The sequence below is a fragment of the Hypanus sabinus genome, chromosome 3 (assembly GCF_030144855.1).
Source record: "Hypanus sabinus isolate sHypSab1 chromosome 3, sHypSab1.hap1, whole genome shotgun sequence".
NCBI lineage: Eukaryota > Metazoa > Chordata > Chondrichthyes > Myliobatiformes > Dasyatidae > Hypanus > Hypanus sabinus.
Window position 1 is genome coordinate 82680650 of NC_082708.1, and position 27548 is coordinate 82708197.

The 27548-nt window shown below is 42.1% G+C and overlaps 1 protein-coding gene across 1 annotated transcript in view; it reads left to right on the forward strand.

Moving 5' to 3' along the window:
- The first annotated feature begins 601 nt into the window (after nucleotides 1-601).
- LOC132390786 (leukocyte cell-derived chemotaxin 1-like) overlaps nucleotides 602-27548 on the forward strand; it is a 61824-nt gene continuing 34877 nt past the window's right edge. The window contains exons 1-4 of the mRNA XM_059963333.1: nucleotides 602-732; nucleotides 1273-1410; nucleotides 14510-14650; nucleotides 18306-18419. Of these exons, the coding sequence (XP_059819316.1) occupies nucleotides 661-732; nucleotides 1273-1410; nucleotides 14510-14650; nucleotides 18306-18419 (465 nt within the window). The 5' untranslated portion in view covers nucleotides 602-660. The remainder of the gene's footprint in view (nucleotides 733-1272; nucleotides 1411-14509; nucleotides 14651-18305; nucleotides 18420-27548) is intronic.

The following is a 27548-nucleotide window of genomic DNA, read 5'->3' on the forward strand; positions in this document are numbered from 1 at the left end:
AGCCCTGACTGATTTTATTTCTTGTATCTGATCGACTGAGAATAATTTTACAAGTGTTCAAACCAGGGTGGAAAATTTCAATGACAATCCCTAAATTTCTCACAAAAACCACATTGGAGTCTTGGGTATCAGACATTACAAGTCATCATTAACCATTCCTATTCTTGTTCTGCTAGAATTAAAATGGGCCAGGGAGAAAGAACATGAATTGGCACACATTCCCAGTTCTAATGAATAAACTGTCATTAATTATTGGTATCTACCAAACCACATTAAAAGCAATGTCAGCTAAAAGGACATATTTAATTCAACATTTTAACATCAAATTCACACATCACTGTTATTTATTTCATTTTTGATATTTCTGTTCAGAAATATCATAAATTAGTTGTGGCATTCTATATGTTGATTTATCATACATATTTTAGTTAAACTTTCTTAATGTATTTAGTCAGAATAAAATCTACTTATCATATTCTTAACCAATGAGCTTTTCCGGTTGGAAATGACGTGAAAGGGAATATGAGAGGTGTGTGTGTGAATTGGAGGGAGCAGCGGGGGGCAGGCGGAGGTTGTTAGATATTCAGAACACGTTGCTGCCTGCTGCGGCAGGGACAGAGATTATCCACGGACGCTGAGGGTCAGTGCCACACAGACACCATGGCAGAAACTTCAGAAAAAGTGCCCATAGCGCTGGCAGGGCCAGCTGACGTGGAGCAATGCCTGCCGCCTGTAAGTACATAGGAGAGGGAATAAAATGTCTTCAGCGCCTCCGTCCCTGGTACATTTACGTAAAGTTTAGACCCATTTCCAAACAAAGTTTCAAAGATTAGTTAAGCGAGACGAAGTGTGTAAATTTTAAGGGTTTCTTTGATAATATGAAATAGATTGCAAATTATTGCAAACCAATTCCGCCACTTTACATGACGAGAAGCTGTGTACTTTAAAAATCATGAGAAAAATATTCCAGCGTACTGGAATGAAGTGGCAACTGAAGTTCAGAAGGGGCAGTGAGGTGCCGGGATAACGAGCCCATTGTTTACCGGACAGGTTTTATTGAATTGCGCAGGATTTGTTACAATTTAGGTTTTGGGAAAAAGTTTCATATGTTATTCATTTCTGATGGCAAAATTCATTCAAAACTGTTTTGTCAAAGTTCCTCGCTGTGCGTGAGACAGTAATTCTATCATCAGTAGCGGTGCTGGCGTTTTTGCTCGAGTTTATAATTTGAAGTTACTGCCGTTTAAGAGTTCATTTCTGTCCCTGTTCAAGGCATACACCGTGGCCGTCAAACCCTCGAGCAGCGGCCGCCTGTTGAAGATCGGCGCCGTGATTCTCATCACCGGCTCTGCCCTCCTGGTCCTCGGAGCGATTGGAGCTTTTTACTTCTGGAAGATCCATGACAAAAATGTAAGCAACGTAACCCCGATATTTATGAAATTATTAGCCCCTCCACCCTTTCCAAACAGAAAGGGTAACGTAGAAGGGAAACTTGATCAAAAAGTAGAGGTGCAAAGCCAGCGACCAGCTGTGTGAAGCTTCGATGGTCTCTTGGCGGCACTAGGGTCGGCTGGTGTGTGGCATCGCTCTGTACATCGATCACCGCCGGTCGCTTCCCTTTAAACTGTTGCACAGTACCGGCCAGGGTCCCACTTATATCGTCTTAAACCCTTTTACTTTTGCAAAAGAAAGTGAACGGTTAAATGTTTTGACAATAATCCCGACAGGAGATGAGCCCTTGTAAAGAATGTCAATCAACTTTAGACACAGCTATATGGTAATGATGCAGTGATGGGAACGGGAAAATATTTTCTTTTAAACCCGGTGAATGTTGAAACGCTGGTGAAGGGAAGACTCTAGCCTCTCCTCTCATTTGTAACTAAAAGTTGGGAGAAGTTTGGAAGAAACCAAACCCGTTCGCAGCCCAGTCTTCCCCTTGCCGTCCCATCCCGCACCCTTGCCAGCAGTGCTGGTCATTGGAAGTATATATGGATTTTCACCAGCTGCTAAACAGTCTCTTTGGAGCCAAGGCTGCCGTTTTCTCCAGAGAGGAATCCAGGTTTAGGACAAGGCCCTTCTTATGTCCTGGAATTCCACAGATCAGAGGTGCTGCTCTGTTGGCCCTGAGGAAGGAATCTGCCAGACAGGAATTTTCAATGAATGAAAAGTTGGTAATTCTTGAGAGCTGCTCTTTTCCAGGCTATTACAGGCAAAATATACTAAACTAAACTGAATATACTGTATGTCTGTCCCTTTTGCACTGCAAGAGACTCTGTCTAGAAAGATAAAGAGCTGGAAATGTAGGGATTTTTGTCTGAAACAAGAGGCTCATTTCCAAATGTTTCCTTTCCATTTCTGCTGGAAGGTAAAGCAACTGGGAATGGAAAAATGAAAAAAAGTGGCTGCTCAATGCGAGTCCACATGCCAAAGTACTGTGGTGTTAAGGTGTTCACTCAGTGAGTCAACCAGCTAAAAATCAATCCCATGGCATTGTCCTCAGCCCAGATTCAAACTTTCCGTCTGGTTTATTTATTCTATATCCACTCCTTCCCTCTCCTTTCCCCTCTGATTGTAAGTGTAATTACTTCCAACACAATTTCAGTGTGACTAGTGAATCACAATCAAGTTTATTATCACTGACAAATGTCATGAAATTTGTTGTTTTGCCCAGCAGTACAGTGCAAAAGATAAAAATTATTATAGGTTACTAAAATAAATGGAAGGAGAAGCTGTTTGTAAAACATTGGTGGTAGGTCTTCGGAGACTCTGCTTGGACTACTTTCCACCTTTCCAGCCCCGCTGCTGACCCCACCACTTCATGCAAGAGGGAGGAGATCCTTGGTCAGATTTTTACAATCTATTTGTACAATGCACCTGGGAGCTGTGAGACTTGGAGCAGCGTAAGAGAGTGGTAGGTATTTTAACAGATAGGTCTAACTACTTGAGCTTGTCGGGGAGTAAGTGATATGAGTGTGTGTGATCAACACCTGTGTTTAGCACAATATTTGGTGGGGGTGGTGTTAGAATGGGCATTCAGAAGGTTAGAACTGGTTTGCCACTGAATAATAAAATAAGAAGGTAACTCAGATTTGGTGTACAGCTGGTAAAAGGCCCAGCAGGTGGAGGTTAATGGTACATTGTGATCCCCTTCCTTGTTTTCCAACACTATCCAATTTAATCCTTAAGGATTTATTACAGATGAGATGGAAATTCTAGGCAGCTTCATTAGCTGAAAATAAATAAATTTCCTGAGCCACACAGTATTAATCAGGCAGCTCTGAAGGATCTGAGAGCACTAATATCTGTTAGGAAAGAGATAATGTACACACAGTTTTTGGTGGGGAGTTCCAGAGATACAATTCAAACCACTAGTGAGAACCACTCATTATAATTGGCATTATTTGAACAGTACATAATCAGATACTGATAATTTCAGGCAAGTCTAAAGGCACAAATGGCATAGTTCTCATTGCTTCCCCACATCACATCATTCCCTCAAGTCTGTTTTATTGCTCCTCTCAGTTACTCTTGACTGTTCTATTTCCTACTAATTGACACCCTCACCACTGCTTCACCACCTCCCCACAGAGCTGTCATCTTGTTGCTTCAAGCACTGCCCTCTCATTGGCCCACTCACCACTTCTCCAATACCTCTTTTCACCTTGCCGGACTAGAAGTTTATCTCAGTTACTCGTAACAGACCATAATCCACTTTTACTATGTCAGCTTTATGGTCAAAGATGATCACACTACACCTGGGTCAAGAGTTGGATATGGACTTTGATCTAGACTCAGGATAAGGATATTAGACTGTGGCCAAAATGGTCCCTGGATATTTTGTCCCTGGGATATTGCCAATTCCTGTCGATCTTTGGGTTACATTGGGCCCTGACATCTTGCATCAGGAGGTTATTGAGGCCATATCAAGTGCATTCCAGGTTGTGAAGACAACAAGGGTCCATTCCTTGGAGCAGGTGTCACCATGTCATCACTGGAGCAGTGCATTTTGAAACCACTGGAAGATTGAAAATCACCTTATATAACTTCTCACATTCTCCACAGATGTTAAAAATGATCATAGGTAATTCTCAGAGCAATTTAACTTCTATTCCATGCTAAAAAATGGAATTGATGATCAGAAATACACCATTGAGGTCTAAGTTCCTTGCCAATGATAAATCCAGATTTTTTTCTGACTACCCTGAGCTTTTTAAGCTATCATTATTGTGAACTTTGTTAAGTCCTGTGCACTGTTCCACTCAAAGGGCTTTGCATGGAATTCCACATAATTTCAAAGCTCTGTTGATTCTTAGTATAAAGAACAACATAAAACATAGAACATAGTACAATACAGCATAGTACAGGCCCTTCAGCCCACAATGTTGTGCCAACCCTTAAACCCTGCCTCCCATAGAACCCCCCACCTTAAATTCTGCCATATACCTGTCCAGTAGTCTCTTAAATTTCACTAGTGTATCTGCCTCCAGCACTGACTCAGGCAGTGCATTCCACACACCAACCACTCTCTGAGTAAAAAAGCTTCCTCTAATATCCCCCTTGAACTTCCCACCCCTTACCTTAAAGCCATGTCCTCTTGTATCGAGCAGTGGTGCCCTGGGGAAGAGGCGCTGGCTGTCCATTCTATCTATTCCTCTTAATATCTTGAATACCTCTATCATGTCTCTTCTCAACAAGCTGAAGGAACAGTAACAATGTGTACATTTAATTAAGTTGGAACAAAGGGGGATGTTGGTTTCCAAAAAGGATATTAGCAGATCAATGGTATGGTCATTCTGTTCCTAATTTGTGTAAATGATCTGGATTCAGAACTTGAGTGGCCAGATAATATGAAATCTGGAGGAGCTATGACCATTGGAGGAGACCAGTTCAAAAACTGAGCCGGACAAGCTAATGTGAGTGAATTAATGGGGAAAGAAAGAAAAAGCACAGTTACTGCATATTGAAATTGGTAGGGTTGAACTGGAAAAAGATTATGAAATATTAGTTTCTTCAACTGTCATTGAAAAAGTGAAAAGAGTTTGAAATACACAACCAAATCCTGGAGGGTTAAAAGTGTAACCTTGGAATGACTGAATCAGCTGAATCTTGAATATTGCTGCAACTCTGATCAGCACAACAGAAGTGATTCCCTTGGTGAAGGATGTACCAACGAGAGGGTTAGTCTCTCTGTATGAGCTGCAGACCAATCATGATGTTAAGTTCTTCTTCCATCACATCCACCTCTGTGCCTATCCCTTTGCCAAGGATTTCATACCCTCTTTAATTGCGCTCCCTCTTCTCCAACACTCCTCCTCCTCCTCTTAAGGACCTTTTACCCTCCCTTTAGTTCTCCAACTACTGATGTGAGATCAACCATCTTGACCTCCATTCCTCTCACTTACTCTAACTTCACCCCTCTGAATGCACAACTCTCCACTCATTCTGCACGATGTCAAACATTTGCTAAACCTGCAGACAAGGGAGGTGTTGTTATAATCTGGCAAAAATCCTTGGTAATTGTCAGGCACTTCCCCATACATACTCGGGCACTAGTGATCATCATGCCACTGTCTCCAAAACCATCACAGATCTCACCACTTGCAGATGTCTCCCATTACAGCCTCCAACCTGTTAGTCTCCCAATTCCATACTGTCCATTTCTGTCACCTATTCAGGATTCACAAACAGGACTGCCTTGGTAGGCGTGTTGTTTCAGCTTGCTTTTGCCTCGTTGAATTCACATCCTCATACCATGAGTCTATATTGTCCCCCTACATCCAGGGCAACTCACGTGCTCTCCACCATTTTAACCACTTCTATTCCACTGCTTCATCTTTACCATGGATGTCCAGTCCCTATATGGCTCAAATTTCCATCAGGAATGCCTTCGGGTCTGTGCTTCTACCTAGAGCATAGATTCTATCAGTTCTCTTGAACTACCACTACCCTCCACAAATTCTCTTTTGATTCCTCTCACTTTCTATAAATAAAAATTATAGGCATAGTCATTCACATGGACTTATTTTCACCTGCCTTTTCATTGGCTATGTGGAGTGGGGTTTTTCCAAACCAACTCTGGCATCATTCACCAGCTCTTTCTCCACTGTGTTAGTTCTGCCTCCTGCACATGAGCAGAACTTCTTAATTACATCAATATCACTACCGATTTCAATCCTGCACTCCAATGCACTTAGACTATATCTGGCACTTCTCTCCCCGTTCTTAATCTTTATGCTTCCATTTCAGAAGACAAAATATCCACTAAAATTTACTGCAAATGCATTGACTCCCTCACTACCTAGACTATATCTCCTCCATCCTGTCACTAATAAGGATGTCAATCCTTTTGTTCACTTTCTCTGTCTGCACCACATTTGTCCTCAAGATGACATTTTTACTCTAGGACATCTGAGGTAACCCATCAGGAAATGTAGAAGAGGTTTGACCCAAACACAGAGCAGAGGAGATGACTGAATGGTGAGTGATAACTTTAATAATAAAATACAAAATAACAAGCCACAAGGGGCCACAGAATAAGAGAGAATGGATACTTGCTGAAGGCTAGGAGTAACTGGTTGAGGCTGGCTAGTTCACTGAGTGAACAAGGAGAGAGGGTGAGAGCTGGGTTTAAATAGGCTGCAGGGGATGAGTTGGAATTGAGCGGCTGATGATTCCTTTTAGCTGGGTGGAGATTGAGAAGTGCTTGTAGGTGAAGGTATGACAGGACCCTCCCACTTCCTTCTTCCTTATAGCCCAGGACAATCCAGGTGGGTCCTGCGATGTGATGGATCCAAGATGAAACTAGAAGGCACCCAATACCTCTCCTCTGGGCTCAACCATTCTCAGTCGGCCAGGTACAGTCCACCCTGTGGAAGACAATGTGAATCTATCAGCCAGCGAACCATGTACACTGGACCACCTTCCGCCACTCTTAGTTCCAGTGGTGCGGGCTCAGATGGGTTGAGTAGTCCATGGACAAAGCTTAAGGCAGGACACGTGGAAGGTAGGTGTGATCCTGAAGGATGATGGTGGCTGGTGGCAGTAAGTGACTGCATTAATGTGACTGGCAACTTTAAAGGGATCATTGAACTGGGTCCAGAGCTTATGGCAGTTGCTGCACAAGGGCAGATCATGGGTGGACAGTGAGACATGGTCCTCAAGCCAGAATAGTCTGGCTGGGCACCAGTGACATTGAGGCATAGTTGGCAGCTAGGATGGCCCTCCTTGCCCTTTTCCAGCATTCTGGTATCAGTCAACCAAGACCCTGGGGAATGGGACCACCACCATTGCCTTCTCCATGGGAACAATGGAGCTTGGTAGCGCTGATGTACTTCAAATGGTGACATACCTGTGGCAGAGGAGATCTGTTGTGGTTAGATCATTTAGCCCAGAGCAGATTCTTCTTCCATGTGGAAATGTATGAGGCAGCAAAGCATCACAGAAACTTCTCAACTTGCTGTTTGGTTCTTTCAGACTGATAGCCAGAGAACAAATGCACTGAGGTGCAGAGGAGAGAACAGAAGCTCAGCAGAAGCGGGAGAATAATTGTGGGCCCTGGTCTGTCACAATGTCATGGAGGCAAACTATGTACTTGCTGAAGAACAAAGTCCACTGACTCAGCGGTTGACACAAGTTTGGGAAGCACCATGAAGTGGGCCGATTTGGAGAACTGATCCACGACTGGCACAATTACCATGACCCCATCAGAAGGTGACAAATCTGTGATGAAATCCATGGTGATGTGGGACCACAGGTATCTAGGCACTGGTAATGGCTGTGGGAGCCCAGAGGGCTGCTGCCTGCAGGAATTGGACTGGGCACATTGAGGGCAGGCAGTAATGAACTGACATACATCTGTGATCATAGATGGCCACCAGAAGCAGCGTTGCGGAAAATTCAAGGTCCGTCATGCCTCAGTGCGCACAGTCGACAGCACGTACATATGATTGTCAGGTGTGTGTGTCTGCAGGAGCAGGCTCACGGTGTAGGGCCTGGCAGTCTGGTTCTCAATGTTCCAGATGATCAGAGTGAGGATCTGGGAAGATGGAATGGTGGGCTGAGGGTTGATCTCCATCTCAGTTGAGTTAAGCTGCAATGGCAGAGCATCTGCTTTAGTGTTCTTGGAGCTGGGTTGGTAGATGCTGAAGTTGTATTGCTCGAAGAAGAGGGCCCAGCGAGCCTGATGTGGGTTGCGGTGGGTGGTCTGCTAAGTGGATATGAGGTTCTGATGGTCTGTCCAGATCAGAAAAGGCTTAGTGTTTCCCAGCAGCTGATGTCTCCATTCCTCCAAGGCCCTTTAATAGTAAGTAGCTCCCTGTCTCTACTCCACAACAGCACTGTGTAGAGTTGAACATGAGTGAGAAGAAGGCACAAAGGTGTGTCTTCCCGTCTGGTCCTTGCTGGTACCAAATGGGTCCACCTTTACCACAAAAGCCCTGGAGGGCTTTGAAGGGTGGAGAATGGGAGTGGTAGTGAAGCATCTCTGAAGCTCCTCAAAACTATGTCCACAGCAACAGACCAGGTTGTTCATAAGGTAATGACTTGGTGAGGGAGGTGAGAGGAGCGGCAATTTGGCTGTAGCTCCTGACAAAATGGTGGCAGGAGTTGGAAAATCCCAAGTAGCACTATAGCTATTTGAGGGAGCATTATCAGGGCAATTCAACGACTATACAGACTTTCTCGGTTATGCATTGGGTGAAAAGACATAACCCAGGAAGGAAATGACTGGAGTGAGGAACTGGCATTTTTCTAATGTGCAATACAGTTGGTTTTCAAGGAGATGCTGAAAGACTGAATGGACATGGCAGACATATTGGGCTTCCTTGGAGAAGATGAGGATGTTGTCAAGGTAGATGAACACACATCTGCGCATCTCGTGACTGAAGGCTTAGAAAACAGCTGGTCTGTTGGAAAGTCTGAAAGGCATCAAGTGGCCAGTGGGTGTTGCAAATGCCATCATCTACTCATCCCCCTGGCAGACACAGGTCAGGTTGGATGCTCCAGTTTGGTGAAGATCTGGACCCTGCGGTGTGTTTTGAATGCACTGTCCATCAAGGGGTGAGGTTCCCAGTGGTGGTTTTATTGAGTTCACAATAGTGAATGCACAGACAAAGACCCCATCTTTCTTTTTGACAAGGAAGAATCCTGCACCAGCTGGGGACTGGGATGGTCGAAAGAAGCCTTGTCCGATTGAAGAACTTTGGCAACATAGTCATTTGTGCTTGTGTCTCAGGAGGCAAGAGGGAGAATGATGGCTTCCAGGAGAAGTATGCCCAGGAGGATGTCAATCGCATAGACATGTGGCCAGTGAGGTGGCAGGGAGCTGGATTCCCCTGTACTGAAGACGATGACTAGGTCATGGTATCCCTGTGGGAGTTTTGTGAAGTTGAGAGTTTCCTCTGTCTCTATGGATTTACAGGGTGAAGTCAACTGGGGATGCAGGCAGGTGGTGTAGCATGTGAGTCCATAACTCAGCAGTGAACCAGATGACCAGGTGCAGTAAGGTCATGAGTGGAGAGGCAGGAGTCAACCGAGATGAGAGGAGTGTTGGAAGAGTCAATTAGGAGGAATTAGATGGGCGTGTGGTGCTTTCTGATGTTCGTGTGCATAAACTGTGTGTGCGTTCTGACCATCGCAGACCCCAAGGGGCATCCGTCAATTGCCATGATGTAGAGGGGGTAACAGATGGGCTTGGTAAGGAGTCCAATCTGCATACACAGTGTCTAATCCGTAAGGTCACCTACTGGGGCAGAATCCATCTGAGCCCCCTGGGCATTCAGAGTAGTCAGGGTGTGTAGTCGGACAAAGTGAGTGGGTCAGGCTATTGTGCTGGAACAAGAGGCTGGAGGGGAGCTTACCAGATGCAAGGTTCCTCATCTCTACCTGGTGGTGCTGTTTTCTGGGATACGGAGCAGTTGATGCACGGGTGATCGGCTGCTTCACAGAAAGTGCACAAGTTGCTTCTCTACCGACACTTAACACTGTTGAGGGGCTTAAGGGTGCTGTGCCTAAATTCTCAGGTTTTGAAGGTGTTAATGATGAGGGTCCTGCAGCCTGAAGTAGTTCTGGGAGGAGAACTGGGGTTCCAGCAGATGACCTGGAGGGTTGTTCTATGAGATGCTTGTCAGTACAGAAGGACAGAGTGATGAGGCTTTCAAGGTCGGTAGGCATCTCCCAGGTAGGTAATTCGCTTATCAAGTGCTCCGAGAGGCCGTGACGATAATGGGCCTACAGCGTGTCCGCATTCCAGCTGCACTCCGCCACAAAGCTTTTGAATTCCACAGTGTAGCCCAACGCCATGTGCGAGCCTCGAAACAGATGAAGTACTCGATAAACTGCCTCCCTTCCTCTTCCCGGATGGTCGAAAGCCCAACACATCTCAGTGGTGAAAACCTCACATCTGGTGGTCAAAAGAGAGATGACAAAGGCAATCTGGGCAGAGTCCATAGAACACAGAGCCGACTGAAGCTCAAAATGTAAAACACAATAGGACAGAAAGTTGCCATATCGGGTTGGGGATCTGTCGAAGCATTCAGGAACCAAAGCCCAGGGCTCAGAGGAACTCAATACAGCCACAGGGCTCCTGTATTGATACAGAGAGTTGGTTGAGAGTGGTAAGCAGATGGTCAATGGTCTCCTCCTGCTTCTGGACCTTGGGCTCATGTTGACGGCCAACTTCCTTTAACCAAGCATACTCTGCCAGGTTAACTGTCAGGGAATGCCGAGGAGGCTTGAAGCAAATGCATTGCAGTGGAGACTAATGACCAATGAGCAATAACTTTACTAACAAACTGTAATGAGAGGCCACAAAGTAAGAGAGAGCAGATATTTCATGCAACAGGATAACTGAAACCTAGGAGTAACTGGCTGAGGCCAGCTGGTTTGAAAGAGTGAACAAGGATTGAGGGTGCAAGTTGTGTTTAAATAGGCTGCAGGTAATGTGTTAGAAATGAGTGGCAGGTGACTCCTGTTCACTGGGTGGAGACTCAGATGTGCCTACTGTGCAGGCCTGATATGACCTCCATTTTCAGGAAGTATCTCCCCTTCAACCCCACTCTGGTTGATGGAGCCCAAGCTCCACTATCAGGAAAAGTGTCCCCCTCCCCCTCACACACACCCTCGTTAATGAAGTCGATACCAGCATCTCCTCCATTTCCTGCGCTCACTCTCACTCTAGCTCCCCGCAGTCAGGGATAGAATACCCATTTCTGCTTAGCTTTCCTCCAACCAGCCTCCATTCTTAACACAGCATTCATCAAGAAGGCTGACTTGCACCTCTATTTTCTGAGGAGGCTGAAGTGCCTTTGCACATCCTTACCCACATCATTCTGCAGATGTGCAGTAGAGGGCATCTTAACATGCTGCATCACTGTTTGGTACGGAAACTGCACAACGGTGGACATGAAGGCCGTACAGCAGGTAGGCAGAACTGCCTAATGTGTCACTGACACCAGACCATATCCACTGGCGTCCACACTAGGAGCACCAGACTCAGAAATGGATACTTCACCAAGCAGTAGGACTGACCAACACCTCCACCAACTAACTCCACCACTACTTTGTTATTTCCTGTCAGTCATCTTATGTACAGTCTTGTGTCACTTTATGGACATATGATCAATCTATGTACATAAGCTATCTTATGTATTTATATCTAATGTGTTTTTTAAAATTATTATTGTGATCTTTATCTTTTTGTGGTTTTATTGTGCTACATCGGATCCAGAGAAATTATTTTGTTCTCCTTACACTTTGGTGCCGGAAATGGCATTAAACGACCTTGAATCTTGTACCTTCAACCAGCTGTAATGTGATCCCACCTCCAGTCAAATCCTGCCTTTCTGTTTTCCTCAGGATCCATTCTCTCTGGGACTCCCTATGTTGCTCACCCCTCCCCACTCATCACTCCCCAGGCACTTACTCCTGCATTTGTAGGAAGTGCGAAACCTATTCCAACATTTCCACCCACACTCCATCCAGAAATGAAAACAGCTGAGTTCCTCCATTTGTTTACTTCTCGAGCCTGAGTGTAAGACATTATTGGATAACCTTGGGCTTTTCAGTAAGGTATCTGGGGATGATCTTACATAGGTGGATAAATGTTTAACTTTGGATTAATTCATTTTAAGTTCAGAGTATTACATTAAATGTAACTGCAAAATATGAACCAACACAATTAGACGTATACCTGATAATGTGCAGAAATGGATTGTGACTTTGGCTGATAGAGCAAAAGGTGAATGATTGAAATCAGCCATCTGATTTTAACTGTCATAGGAACAAAAAATCAGGAGAAATGCAAAATGGGTTTCCAGTTTGCTCTTGCTTACTTATGTCATCAGAATCTAATCCAAAGAGCAGATAACAGATTTAGAGAGAAGATGACATATTGTTACCTCAGAAACAGCAGAAACGTTTGTCTTTCTTTTTGTAAAGTAGTCTGAAAGGGGAGAATACTCCTGCTCAGCTGTCATCGTCTAATGTCAGACCTGAGCCACATTAAATCCTGTAAAAAATGCTATAAAAGAAATTACATTAGTAAAAGCTTCATGTTGAACAAATGTCTAAAAATAAAACAGCAGGCCTGCCTGCCCAGTTTATTTATCCTGGCCATTTTGGAGAATTTGAATTGCTGTTCAGTGCAAATATTTCAATATGAGATACAAAGGAACAACGATAATGCAGAATGATTTATTTCAGATTCTAAATGAGCCAATAATTCATTTAGTGCATGTGATACTTTCCTTTACCAAGTCTGCATTTCAGTATTCCTCAGTAAAGTTCCAGTGGGTAATACCACAAACTCATTCTTCCGTGCAAATGGTCTTTGCTCTCGCTGAGAAGTTTGATGAAGTGGAAGTAGGCAGCCAAGACACCATCTTCAACATGAGTAGAAACATTTGTACAGATCTTCAACCATTTGCACACATTATAGTTCTAGATACACTGCAATGAATCTGAGCAATTGGTTCACAGAGAGCACTAATAAAACAATTAATTATATGAATGGATGTCACAGCAACACTGATAATATATTAAAAATGAGGCCATTGAACTGGCACTTAACAGAAGGAAAGGTATTCAAGTGTACATAACCTTTATGTTTGATAAGTGATACCTTATACAAGATAGTGTCTTACAACATTCTTTCCTTCGCATTAGTACAGCAGTTAAATGGCTAGCTTTTTCTTCTTTGCAGTTAAAATTACATAGCAATGTGAGCCTTTTTAAATGTTCATGAAGGCCTAGTTTTCAGATAATTGCTAACATGGGCAGCACTATGGCACAGCTGCCTTACTGTACCAGAAACCCAGGTTCAATCTGACCTTCACCATGTGGGCTTGTAAATTCTTCCCATTTCCCCCGAGACTTCTGATTTCATCCCGCATTTCAAAGAAATACTCCTTGTGGGTTGGTAAGTGGTCAACTGCAGGATTTGGGAGAATATGGGAAGCATGAAGTTAAGTAATGTTATTGAAATATAAATGGTCGTCACAAATTCAGTTGGGTTAAAGGACCTGTTTCCATCTGTACCTCTGAGGGGTGATCAACAGATAGAGATTAATCATGCACATAGAATAGAAGAGTACAACACAGGAGCAGGCCTTTTGCCCATGATGTTAAGCCAAACTAATTAAATGAGTAATTAAACGCTTATCTAAACTAATCCTTCCTGCACAATGTCTATATCCCACTATTCTCTGCACATTCATTAGAGCCTTTTAAATGCCTGTATGGTATATGCCTTGACTACCACCCCGACAGCAAATTCCAAGCACCTACCAATCTCCTTTGAACTTACACCCTCTCACCTCTGGACACTGGGAAAGAAATACCAGCTGTCTCCCCTATCTATGCTACTCACATCTTTCTGAACTTCCATCAGGTCTTCTCTCGGCCTCTGCTTCTCCAGAAAACAGAAATAGCCCAATTTGTTCACAGAATCAAAGGAAGCATGGTGTGGATGGAAGGCTGTCCTAATCATCAGTCAAATTAGCACTTATGCACCTCTTAGGAGCTAGCTTCAGAACAGTTTGTGAGAGGTGTGGGTCAGGAAATAATAGTTTTGTCTTTGGCACATTTGAATACTGATAACGAATTTGAGAGCAGAGAGTAAAATAGATAGCCCCGTGCATTTGGAACCAGAACTGGTTTGGTTATCTGGGAAACTAGGAATTTTCTAAATGTGATCCTATCACATTGTCTTCTCAGCATCTTTTATTATTCACAGCAACACTAACAAATCCCTTATCACTTCTCCACTCGACTCCAACTGAAAAGAATCTGAAGATTAACCTTATTTATCTCTCCATACATAGTATCTGATCTGCCTGAGTTTTTCCAGTATTTCCTATTTTTATTCTGTTAGAAGAGAGATCAGTCGTCTTGCTTTGTCATATTTGTACAAAGCAGAAATACACGGCCATTTTAAGCAGATGTTGAATGTGCAGTGTATGTTTCGTTCATGGAATGTGACTATTTGCCAATGACACCACTGGTCTGATTGCAGGTGTACAATATGCATTATAGCATGAGCATCAATGGAAAGGTAAAGGATGCATCACTGGAAATTGACACTGAGAACAACCTTGAGACTTTCAGAACTGGAAGTGGTAATGAAGAGGCAGTGGAAATTCATGATTTTCAAACTGTAAGTTAAACAGTGAATTAAATCTTAAGAACTGTTTCCATAGTTAGCACATTTTAAGAACACAGATATGAATAGCCAAGGATGGCACCTTGTTTACCCACTCATCATTGGATTTGACTCTGCCATATAAAACGTATTGTAGCGATGTGCTACACACAGCACTGAAATAACGACACGCAGTCGGTAAGTCGTTTCGAGACTAGTTTATTCAAACTTTGAGGCGCTGGCATTTAAATCCCTAGCGCCCACCCTCTCTGGGCGAAAATGACATCAGAGGTGCATTAACAAAGTCTCCCCCCGCGTGCTGGCTAATTGTGAGCCGGTTCGCCTGCGCAGAAAGTGGGTTGCCACAGTATCATGGTTATATCCCTATAACTGCCATATCCCTGCTTTTGTCCACCAAAACAATTCACTAAAGAAAAACAGGATAATTCTGAAATGCAGAACTAACTTCCAGTTTCTTTCCTCTCTAAAAGTTGCCTTTTAGATTTTTTCTCCCCATCAACAACATCTCTTCCAATGAGTGCAAAGAGCCCATGGAATTTTATTGTCAAAAGAAATGAGCCTACCAAATCTGTCCTACTCCCAAATTCACTTCTTTCAGTATTTCCTCATCCCCGTAATGCCCTCTGCAAACTTGTTCTGCACACCTCTAACCCTTCACTGTATCTCGATAGACTACTAACCATCCAATTTTCCTTCCTATCTCCTTTTGTCAGGTGACACTGCTAATGGGTCTTATAGTTAGGTATTATGCCATTGTCATTCACCTCCTCAAAATGCCAAACCATGCTCTCCATTCCTGTAAACTATTTCTCTGCCTCTAATATTCCTTTCTTCTCTAGTCTTCCTTTGCATGTTATCACCTCCCAAATATACACACAGCTTCACCAAAATTCTGGGTTTGAAACCTTACAGCCCTTTTCACATCACCACATCTCAGTAATGTATCTCCCTTTGTCTTTCTTAACTATCTTACTGCCTTTGACATAGTCACCTCACCTTGCTCTTCTCACAAGTCACCGCTGCCATTTAGTAACGCACTTGGTTCATTCTTGGCGGTTAAGTGATAGAGAGTGAACCTTCAGCAATGGCTTCTCCTCCGCTTTGCTTCCAGTATCCAATGGGACCCCATCCTTGGCATCCTCCTACTTCTCATTTTTGTGCTGCCATTGTCCAGAACAGTCATTTTCCACATGAGTGGTGGAGACAACTAGCTTTAACTCACCACCTAATTTCAGCCCCATCCAACTTTCATAAAATAAAAGACTGCCCAACATACGGAATAAAATAAAACTAAACATAGGGCAGACCAAAGTCATCATTTTGTGGTTATTTTCTACACCACAATGTCACTTCTAAACTGTTTTCTGCACTGGTCAGTATTTCTCCTGTGTGATAGACTTGAGTTCCCAACCCCATATTTTTGTTATCACAAAGGATTTCTAGTTGTGTCTTCTCAACATTGCCTGATTCACACCAGCCTCAGCTCGTGTGCTGCTGAACCCTCAGAACTTGTCTTTGTTACCTGTAGACTTGACTCTCCCAGCACACTCCCGGCTGGCCTGCCTCATTCTGCTCTACAAAAGCTGGAAGTCATCCAAGACTGCTCTGTATGTCCCTAGTTGCACGGTTCTTCCCTGCCTGTTTACACCACAGTAGTCAATAAAATTCTCATCCTTGCTTTTGAATACATTTATGGTCTTGTCCCCTCTTTTCTCTGTAATCTCTCTTGTTCTGTAGCCTCCCAGCATATTTCTGGCCCTCTGATTTTGGCCATTGTCATTTCCAGCTTTAATTGTTCTGTCATTACCAATTTTGCCTTCAACACCAGCAGTACCATTTGAAATTCTCACCTTAAGCCTCTCCCTCACTCCTTTTCCAAGACCCCTTAAAACCTGGTTCTTTAACCTAACTTCGGGATTCCTGCCTTCTTTGTTCATGTTCTGTTTTTATTTAGTAACTGTCTCAGCGCTATATTTTGTTCTTGAGATGTGGAGATGTTCTTGTGACCTTTAAGGTCGTATACATTGTTCAGGTTCTTGTTAATGATGTGTATATTGATTCATAAGGAATTATACCAATCTATCTTCATCTGAAATCATTTTGATATTCAAGTGTGTCTTGATTTGCAACCCAGTTGCTTTAAATCAAACTTTAAGGTCTAAGGGAGGGGCTTAAACTTTAAGGGAGGGGCACAGGCAGTGCACTGTCATTCAGTGCAGTAGCAGGGGAGAGGCTTTTAATGAAGCCGGCCAAAACAGAACTTCTGGCACATTGGCCTTCATAAGTAAAGCACTGATTGCTGGATATGATGTTGAAGTCACATAAGACATTGGGTAAGTCCAAATTTGGAGTATTGTGTGCAGTTCAGGTCACTTACCAACAGCAAAAATATCAGTAAGATTGATAGAGTACAGAGAAAATTAAAAGGATGTTGCTGGAACCTGAGTGCGTGAGTTGTTGAACAGGTTAAGACTTTATTCCCTGGAGCTTTGGAGAATGGTGATTTCACTGAGGTATACTAAATTATGAGGGTACAGATAGGGTTAATGCAAGCAGGCTTTTCCACTGAGGTTGACTGAGACTAGAGCTAAAGATCATAGGTTAAAAATGAAGGGTGAAATATTTAAGGGAAGCCTAAGGGTGAACTTCTTCAGTCTGAGGTTGTTGAGAGTGTGGAAGAAGCTGCCAGCAGAGGTAGTAGATGTTGATTGCAAATTTTAAGAGAAGTTTGGATAGGTACATGGGTGGGAGGGGTACGGAGGGCTATGATGCGGGTGCAGGTTGATAGGACTATCAGAATAACAGTTCAGTATGGACTAGATGGGCCAAATAGCCTATTTCTGTGCAGTAGTGCTCTATCACTCTATGACTTGATACCTGTCCCTCTTGGCTCCAAACATCCGGTTTCTAAGATGGTTCTGCCTTCTATTCGTCCAGTACCCTTTGGGCAGAACAGGTTTTACATTCTGCTTCTTGCAAGTTGCATTAGGCACCTACAGCCCAGGACTGGATTCTGTAGTTTATTTTTCCATAACATTTCAGTCTCCTTTGAGTGAGAACTCTGATTGCCTAATAGAGGGCTATGGATAACCCTAGGTAATTTCTCAGGTAAGGACATGTTCAGCACAGCATTGTGGGCCGAAGAGCCTGTATTGCGCTGTAGGTTTTCTATATTTCTATGTTTCTAAGGCACGTTGCTAAGAGCCAAATATATCAAGGCTAAGATAGAAAGAATTTGCATTAACATGGTATGTTATAATCTCAGGTGATGTAATATCTTTGATGTGTTTTTTTTCAAGCTGTGGTGTGGTAAATCTGCCAAAGCAGCAAAGTGATGATGCTCTGATAATCTTCTGGTGTGATCTTCTTCATACCAGCGAGATATGAATCACAAGGAAGAGACACCCCCCCCATCCTTCCTCAAATCAAGTTTGCACCCACCCGAGAGGATGATGTCCTACATGTTCTCAGTGCAGCTTGAATTGAGAGCACAGGTCTCCGGAGCGGGCTTGAACCGCAAGCTAGGGCTACTGTTCCTTGAATAGCTGAGAACAAAACTCCAAATTGTTTCACTTTTTCCTTCTCAGTAACATGAAAAGCTACAGACATGCATATAGATTATTAACTGCACGTAATTTCTGTTGAACAGGGAATCACAGGAATTCGCTTTGCTGGAGGAGAGAAGTGCTACATCAAAGTGCAAGCTAAAGCACATCTGCCGGATATCAAGAGTCTGAAAACAGAAGCAGTTTCATTTGAGCTTGTAGGTGTTAAGTGGATTTGAATTTCTAATGATTTTAGATCTGCAAGACCCAGGTAACAAAATCTTTAAAAGGAGAAAGTGAATCTAATAATTCTATTTAGAGCTGTGGTTTGCAGCATCTTTCAACTGAATGTATGCATAATTTGCAGACCTCTTGATTTCCCTAGACCTCCTCGCCATGTCAATCAGTCAAAGATACAGCCTGCTGCAGGGTAAGCTGTTCCCCATGAGTGTGACATTCAGATTTGTAAGGGACTCTGGCCTAGTTGCTCAGATTTTATGAATTTCATACGCTGACATTGTTGAGGAAAAACACCTGATGTCTGCTGGCTGACAATCCGTAAGAACTGTACGAAATGAAAAACACAGAGCTGTGTGCACAATGCACAGCCGAACTAAACTAAATAGGTTAATGCCCGATAACGTAGCAGGCAAGATGAATAATGGTTGATAGAGTAGGTTCAACTCAGGAATCCTTCATTTTAATCATGTAATTTTTAAAATCAGAACAATTTGCATATGACGGGGTAGCAGTAACTCTATTATAAATGAGAAGGTATACATTATACCTTCCCCCTTGTCTATTATTAGTAGCTAGAGCCCACCTGGACTAATTAATAGGATTACTGATATGCAAATTAGATTCAGTTGAGACAGAAAGAGATGGCACCTTAAATAATGTCTGTGGCAGGTTGGAAAATTGAAATAATGAGGATTCTATACATGTACTAATCTAGAGAAAGTGATGCTTAATTAGACTTTAATTTTTGACCAGTCACCTAACACCTTTCAGTCGAAGATTTCATAAAATATATAATTGCAATTTGAGGGGCTATGTTCAATTAAGATTTTAATTGAAAAAATGAATGTGATTTTTATTAAATTGACAGGCTGTTAAGAAAGATAGTGAGAATTCTTGGTCTAAGGGCTCAGAAAGCATTTTTGACCAGGATGGTGGGTTTATGTCTGATAATCTATATATGGTCTGATATATAGAATATGTGATTGCTATAAGCACCGTATGCTGCCAGAAGGAACACATTTAGTGCATTTACAAGTAGGAAAACTGGTCTATGATGCATTTGAATCTTCAGGTACAAGTTGCTTCAGTCTGCCTTCAAGTGGTTAGATTAAGGAACAAACTCTCGTTGGAAAGGTGTCAGTGGACTGAAACACGGCCACTGTTTATATCGGACCATACAGGGACAAGCCAATGTTTAAAAGGCCGGCAAGACATTTGTAACAATTGTCTATCAATCTGAAAAGAGGAACATGACAAAAGGCGACATGACTTCCACAACAAAAACAAAAAACTGTATTCAATAGACCGATAAATAAAGCAAAAACAGAGTGAATAGAAACAGCACCAGAAGTAGGGAAGGATGTCCACATCTGCTCTGTCTCAAATTTACCGAAGCTGAAGACATGAATTGGAAAACTGACTTTGCTAAGGGTCCCTCTTTAGTTATAAATTTAACAGCACATTTGCCAACTGATAAACTCGGAGGTGAAACTATACGAATGTTGAATCTGAATTTAAAATCATGCACCAATAGACATTTCTCATATATATCAGATGTCAGAGATTGCTAACGTAAGAAGATCTTATAGCTGAAGGACAGCACAGAGGCACTGCTCATGACTACACAAGAATAGTCACTGAGCACAACAGCAATAGAAGCGGGAGTCTATCACACCAGACAAGACCCACGATGCAAACTGTGCAAGGAATCCACTGAAACCATCCAGCACATAGCAGCAGAGTGCTTGATGCAGGCAGGGACAGCATACACTGAACGGTACAACCAAGTTGCAGGAATTGTGTACAGGAATATCTGCAATGAGTATAGACCGGAAGAGGTAGTGGAGAATGACAGAGCTAAGATCCTTTGGGAGTCCAAATACATACTGATAAGCAGGTATTGTCCAATCAACCAGACATAGTTATATTGCCAAGGAACAGAAGAAGGCAGCAGCAATGGATGTGGCAATCCCAAATGACATCAAGAAGAAAGAATATAAGAATCTGGAGAAACACCTGGTCTTGAAAGAGTGGATAGAAAGGATGTGAAAGGTTAAAGCCAGAGTAATCCCAGTGATGATAGGAGCACTTGGAGCTGTGACACCTGGAGAGAGAGAGAGTGTGTGTGTGTGTGTACGCACGCGCGCACACCCTTAACTCCTGGTGGGAGAGTGCTGCCAGCAAATTCCAGGAGCAACACCTGAGATCTTGGACCAGAAGAGCCCACACTACTAGGAACAGCAAGGATACTGCGCTGAGCACAAACAAGAGAAAATCTGCAGATGCCGGAAATCCAAGCAACAAATACAAAATGCTGGAGGAACACAGGCAGCATCTATGGAACAGAGTACCGTACAGTCGACATTTCAGGCCGAGACCTTTCCTCAGAACTGAGCCCTCAGGCTTCCAGGCCTCTGGTAGAGGACTCGAGATTGAGGGAAAAATACACAAATACACCACCCAATAAGGGGTGAGAGGAAAAATATATATTTATGATAAATGTTTATTGTTGCATGATTTAAAATATATGAATAGGGTACATTGTCGCAAAGCTGACGTCAAAGATTTATAAATAAGATCTTCCCCTTTTCTGCAGATAGATATTGATAAGGAGCTTTAAATCAGACTGAGGACTCAAGAGGAAAGTCATTTTTGGTAGCTAACAAAAATGCAAGTTCCATTGCTCAAAATGCTTAAGAGAAAGCAAAGAAATTTGGTCACAAACTAACAAGGTCAAGAAATTTGAAAATTTAAAACATTCCACTTTAACCTTAGAAATCCAGCCAATAAATACACTTACAGATCATAGACTAATATGGTGGGCTCCCATTACTTCAGCAAACCCACTTCCAACAGAGCAATGCATCAATAACTCAAGGAGAAATAGAATGATAATTTCAAACTCATTGGAACTGCAAAATATAATTGTTGGTAAAAGAGTAGCTGAATATGGATTTCAGCATGTTGGTCATCTGGAATCACAGAACATCTGTAGGATATATTGCCATCCTCATGGCATATATAATAAGAGACTGAGAAGATAAAGCAAAAGAAAGCAATCTGACCAACATGCATTCTATACTTGGCCAATATAGGAGAACCATTTGAAAGTAATGGACACTTAATGGACAGCCATCTCATTAGCACTTGCAAAAAGCACAAGAACCACTTCAGAACATGTGGGAGTAATGTAATGAAATCACACAATATTTATGAGGCACAACAAGCTCATTTTAACAAGGTTGCTTCTGGGAGTGACAATGAATGTACGCAATGGGCATTTAGACGTAACTGGTAACTAATGAAATTCAAAAACACTTCTTACTTCATTTGAGAGTAAGGAAATATATTTCTGCATTTTCTCACATTTGATCTATAAGTGACTGTACAAGCAGGACAAGTAGACATCTGAAACTATGCAAGTATAAGATGTATCTTCGTTAAAATAGATAGTGAAGACATTTTCAGAAACCTTGCATTTTGATCCTTCCATCTTCTTTTATGGAACCTGCACAGTCCTTTTAATTGACAGTACTCTTGAACACAATGCCTGTCTGAGTGACCTGGGAGTGCAGATGTGCATTCATTGTGCTTTAGTCAATTGGTTCATATAACTGAAAATCCTGTAAATATTCAATAGATTATGCAGCTTCTGTAGAGGGGGAAACAAAGGATTAACATTTTGGACCAATGGCCATTTACCAGAACTAGGAAACCAAAGGTATTTCAAACTCCAGAAAAAGGAAGTAATATAACAATGAGTAGGCACCAGAACTGGGACCTCTGTTTGTGATATATATAAAGAACAAAAGTGTAGGTGGGCTGCTTAGTAAGTTTCAGACAATATGAAAATTGGCTGTACTGTGGGTAGGTCATTAAGGATAAAGAATCAATTCCTAGTATGGACAAAGAAATGCTAAATTAGTCTAATCCATACAAGTGTGAGGTGTTGCACTTTAGGAGGGCAATTATATGAAAAATGTTGATAATGATGCCCTTGGAAGTAGAGAAGGATCTTGGGGTACAAGTCCATAGCTCCCAGAAAGTAGCAGCACAGGTAGATAGGGAGGCAAAGGATAAGTGCAGCATACTTGCCTTTATCAGTCAAGGCAATGAGTATTAATGTTAACAAGCCACATTGCAGAGGTTTAAAACTTTGGAATGGCTACATTTGGAGTATTGTGTGCAGTTCTGGTCACTGTAGACCATGTCTAGACAGATGGAATTAGTGTAAATTAACGTAATGTTCACCATACACTTCAGGGGCCAAAGGGCTGTTTCTGTTTTCTATGTTCTTAACATTATCATCTAAGTAAGTCTCCTTATTACATCTTATTAAATAAGCCCACAATTAAAAGAGCAATTATCAGAGCTAGAGGTTTAGCTTTTGTTCCCGGTTTTATCTCTCAGGTTGACTGGTGCTGACATTATGTTTCAGAGCACCAACTATTCTCACTCAAGATAATCAATGAAGAATCCTTTATTTGTGAGTATATATATCTTGAGTGAATGATGCTTTTTTCAGAAGGCTTGACTACCCCTGACCACCAGGAAACTAAAAAATATTTTTAAAAGGTATAGATCTGAGAACTACATTTGCAGTGAAGAAAATTCGTAAGTAAATGACTCCACAGAGCTTAATCACAGAGGTGTTAAGGAATTGATGAATCAAGAGAAGTGCTGAAGAAATCATTTGTTCATGAAAATTAGATGAAAACAATGATGAGAAGTTTTCTGGGACTAGCAGCAGATTAGAAAGTAGAACTTTCAGGAGATATAAATTGAGATTTTTATAAGTATTTCATGCTAATAATGGAGACAAAATGCAATGTGAACCGGAGCAACAGGATTGCACTTCCATATAAATACATTACATTTATATTGACATGCCAGGTTAAAAAGAACCAAAAACGGGCCAAAAATATGTGCTTCTTTTTAGGTTTTGAGTTCTAGTTGCTTGATATTTATGCAGATGTGAATGTGGAATTTTAGTCACTGAAAGAGTTGAACAGGCTGATGGAGTATGCTGTCAATCATCTCATCTCTACTTTCCAATTCAGAGGGTCCAAAGTCAATTTGCAGCGTATCCAAATGTACATTCCTCTTTGAAATAGGAAGAAAAGGACTCTGAGGAAAGTCAGAAGCTTCATCAAATTTATCTGGAGTTTCTTACCACCAGCGTACTGGCCTCAGATTTAGAATTTTTCACTTTCCCTTTGAAGTACCTAAAAGTTTAGGCCTGCTGATAATATTGTTTTGTATGACAAGTGGATTTGCACAAAGTCAGTGTTGCTGTCAACTTTTTCATGTTGTGTTGTCAGAGAACAAGCAGCAAAGAGCCACCCAGATTCACAGCAGAAGGAACTCAAGAAAGATTTTATATGAATGAAGACACAATGTTGTAGGAAGTTGTTTTTTTTTGCACAGCATATATTCCCTATCCATTGCAGGACCCAATTAAAATGTAAATGAGATCATTATCTGTGATTGGCGTAAATAGAAATACAAAATGAGCAGTAGGTAGTTCCTCCACAGATGGTGTGGGCTTCCTCCTGGAAGAAACTGGGCACAGGGCAATCTCATACTGGCCCATACAATCCCTTTGTCATTGCCGCTGCAACCTGTAAGTGTTAATCTTGCTTCAGAAAATGTGTGAAACCACTTCAAAGACAGGCCTGATGGTGATGAAAGAGCCATGAATAGGCATAAAGTAAGAGCCCTGTCTTTATCTAGGGCTCTGTCATGACATTCATCAAACTTAGAACCTTTCATCTTGTAGCAGTGGTTCAGGATGCTTCAATGTTGCAGCTAAGGGGATTTCTTTGAGGACACCACTCTAATTTTTTTTGACCCGGGTGCCACCCCTAATACTGCAGTATGCTTTTGTATCCTGTTGTCATCCTGCTTCTGACCCACTATTGAAGGAACAGCTGTCTTGTAACAGCCACGTTAGTTGATGCAAATAATCTTTATTTTAAGAGCTCCCGTTATATTGAGAGATCATGCTTTTAAATCCATGCTTCTTGCACAACTTCTGAAATAATTGTTTTTGCTATGTTTATTGTGTCTCTCACAATGAAAGAAGATACAAAATATGCATTTGATGTTTATTATTTGTGGTAATGATTTATCCCGTCTCTGTTTCTAAGAGACCATATATTTTTTCTTTCTTTCCTGTTAGTTCTAGAAGTTCTTCACTGCTGTAAAGATTCGGGTCTTGTTGGCTGATGATCTCTTTTACAGGGTAGAGTTATAACAATTATTTTTGATACCTGGACCTATGCCCATGACACAGGGAAATACAAAATGCCACCTCCCATCCCCACAGTGCTTCTACCCCTTATGGAAAAGTGTGGTAGTGTTCTGGGAGATGTCAGAAATGCAGTAACTGCTTTCCATTAATTTTTGATAAGAGGCACAGACCAACTGACCACCAAGAAGAGGAATAATGCTTTCTCTTCGCCTGCACAATGTGGACAAGTTATCAAATCAGTGCAAGAATGAGCCCCGTGCAGTCAGATTCTCAGCAGACTGGTTGATGAGGTCTTCTTGTTGTTGCTGGGCAGTAATAAAAATGTCAGCTGCACTAAATCTGATCCCATTTTCCATGTATTCATTCACAAAAAACTGGACAGTAACAGTGCTTGTTTGGAAGAATCTGGATGCTTAAAATTAAGGCTATGGCAATATTGATAGATGCTGGCAATGTCACATGGCTGTTAAAACTTGTCTGGGGGAAACATATGAGAACTGTCACAGCTGTCACTGCTTCCCTGTTGAACCTTTTCCTACAGGGACTGATCTCCAGATAATGATGCCTGGAATAGTATATCAGATGGGTAGAAGAGAAATGCAACAGTATAAAACTAAACCTGTTCTACTTAACATCTCGGAAACCCCTTCCCATTATTACTGTACTGTATGAACAAAGACTCTTGATTTTTGAGCTCTGAATAATTTGCCCATTTTAAGTAAAGCTCAGCATCCTGAAACTCAAATATTCACTTGGCTTATCCCCAGAAATACTCCAAAATGCTGCTTTTTGCAATAACTGAGGGTTGAAAACATGGTCTACCTTCTGTTTACTTGGCTTACACCCTGATACATTCAACCAGCACTTGGGTATGAAGTTGTTTTCCATCAACTATTGTCTGGAGATAATAGTTTGTATTGCTCAACAGAAAAAGACTTAAAAATGTATTCTAGAACCCATTCTGTTTGGAGCAGTTAGCAAAGGGTCAAAAGGAATATGGTATCTAGCTGTCACAAAGATAGTTTTTGAATTTCATTTCAGAATGCTGGCGAGCACCAGTGAAACTTTGATAGGAGGTGGGGATAAAGACCAAAACAATAACTGACAGTCACCACCTATTTTTTTAAAGCCTAGAACAACAGCCTACCATAACTATCAGCTGGGAAATAAGCAAATTTGTTCTAACCACAGGACTATCTAAAGGGAAATGTGATGGATACTTTTTTGTAAACTGAAATTTGCTTTATCTGAATGTAGTTCCATCCGGAGAATTTATAAGCAATCCCACTGAGACGTACTGAAGTGAGCCTCCAGGTCTTTTCAGAATTGTATTTTACTGCTGATTCATCTCAAGATTTTTTTTTAGAAATGACGATGTTAATAACTGTTAGCTCTGATGTCACATCCTGCTTTCAGATGATTGATCTGATGTAACATAACAGATTTGTATCAAATAATCAACTCTGGTCAGAGCATCTGAGACATCCAATAAGGAATACGGAGAAATTGCAGAGCTGCTATCTGGGTCTATGGTTTGGATCTTTGTGGATGAGTTTAAGCCAGCAAAGTACCATGACCAGTGAAAATAATCTGCAGTATATTTGCCATTTGTTTTATAGTTGTAGCACCAAACCCAAACAGGACTGTGGAGGCAGGTGGCTGTACAACACTGGTTAGGAAATTATAGATGGAGAATGTAAAATCAAAACAGAAAATTCGAGAAGCTCTCAGCAAGTCAGGCAACATCTACAGATAAAGGATTGAATCTTCTTCCTTGAATTCCTTTTTTAGTCTCAGAGCATTCAGATGGTGGTATGCTCCTCCTGCAACTTGTGGAAGATCTGGGAGACTTCCAGTGTCGCTGAGGACTTCACCCATGAGACGTCCAGCTGCAGCTGCAGATTGACCACCTGCAGGAGTTGGAGCTGGACACACTGTAAATCATCTGAGATGCCGAGAGGTTCTTCGATATGCGCTTCAGTCAGATGGGCACACCTAAGGTAGAGGCAGAACGTAGTTGGGTGATTGCCAGGAAAGGAAAGGGGAGCAGCGAGATAGTGCAAGATTATCCTGTGACCATTGCCCTCAAAAATAAGAACACTATTTTGGATTCTGTTAGGAAGGATGAGCATTCAAAAAAAAAAGGCAGCAGTAGGCATGTCTGTGGCACCAGGACTGGCTCTGAGACCTCAGTAGAGAAGGTGAAGGCAGAAAGGACTTGATAGGGGACTCAATAGTTCGGGGGGCTTGCAGACAGGAAGAAAGACTGGAATGATGTGTTGCTTCCTTGATGCCAAGGTCAAGGATCATGGACCAGCTACAGAACATTCTCAAGGGGGAGCTTGAGCTACCAAAAGTCATTGTGCAGGTTGACACAAATGGCATAGGGAGAGAAAGGGATGAGGTCCCATCGACTGAAAATACGGAGTTTGGGAAAAAATTAAAAAGCAGGCGTTTGAGGGTAGCAATCTCTGGATTACTTCCAGTACCATGTGCTAGTGAGAGTAAGAACAGGAGGATGTGGTAAATGAGTGTCTGGCTGAAAAACGGATGTGTGTGTAAGGTGCATATTTTTGGACCTTAGGCATCTCTTGTGGGAGACATGACCTCTACAAGAGAGACAGGGTACAACTGAACTAGAGGGGAACCAATATACTGGCAGGCAGATTTGCCAGTGCTATTAGAGTCCGGGAGGTGTGTGTAGAGAGGGGTGAAGATCCCAAGCTTAAGCTTCAGGGAGGTAAATGAGAGGCTGGAAACAGATTGGCAGCAAGTAATCAACATGACAGGAGAATGGCCAGGATCAGAGAAAGCCAGTCGGATTGAATTGCATTGCATGAGGTCTGAAAGGTAA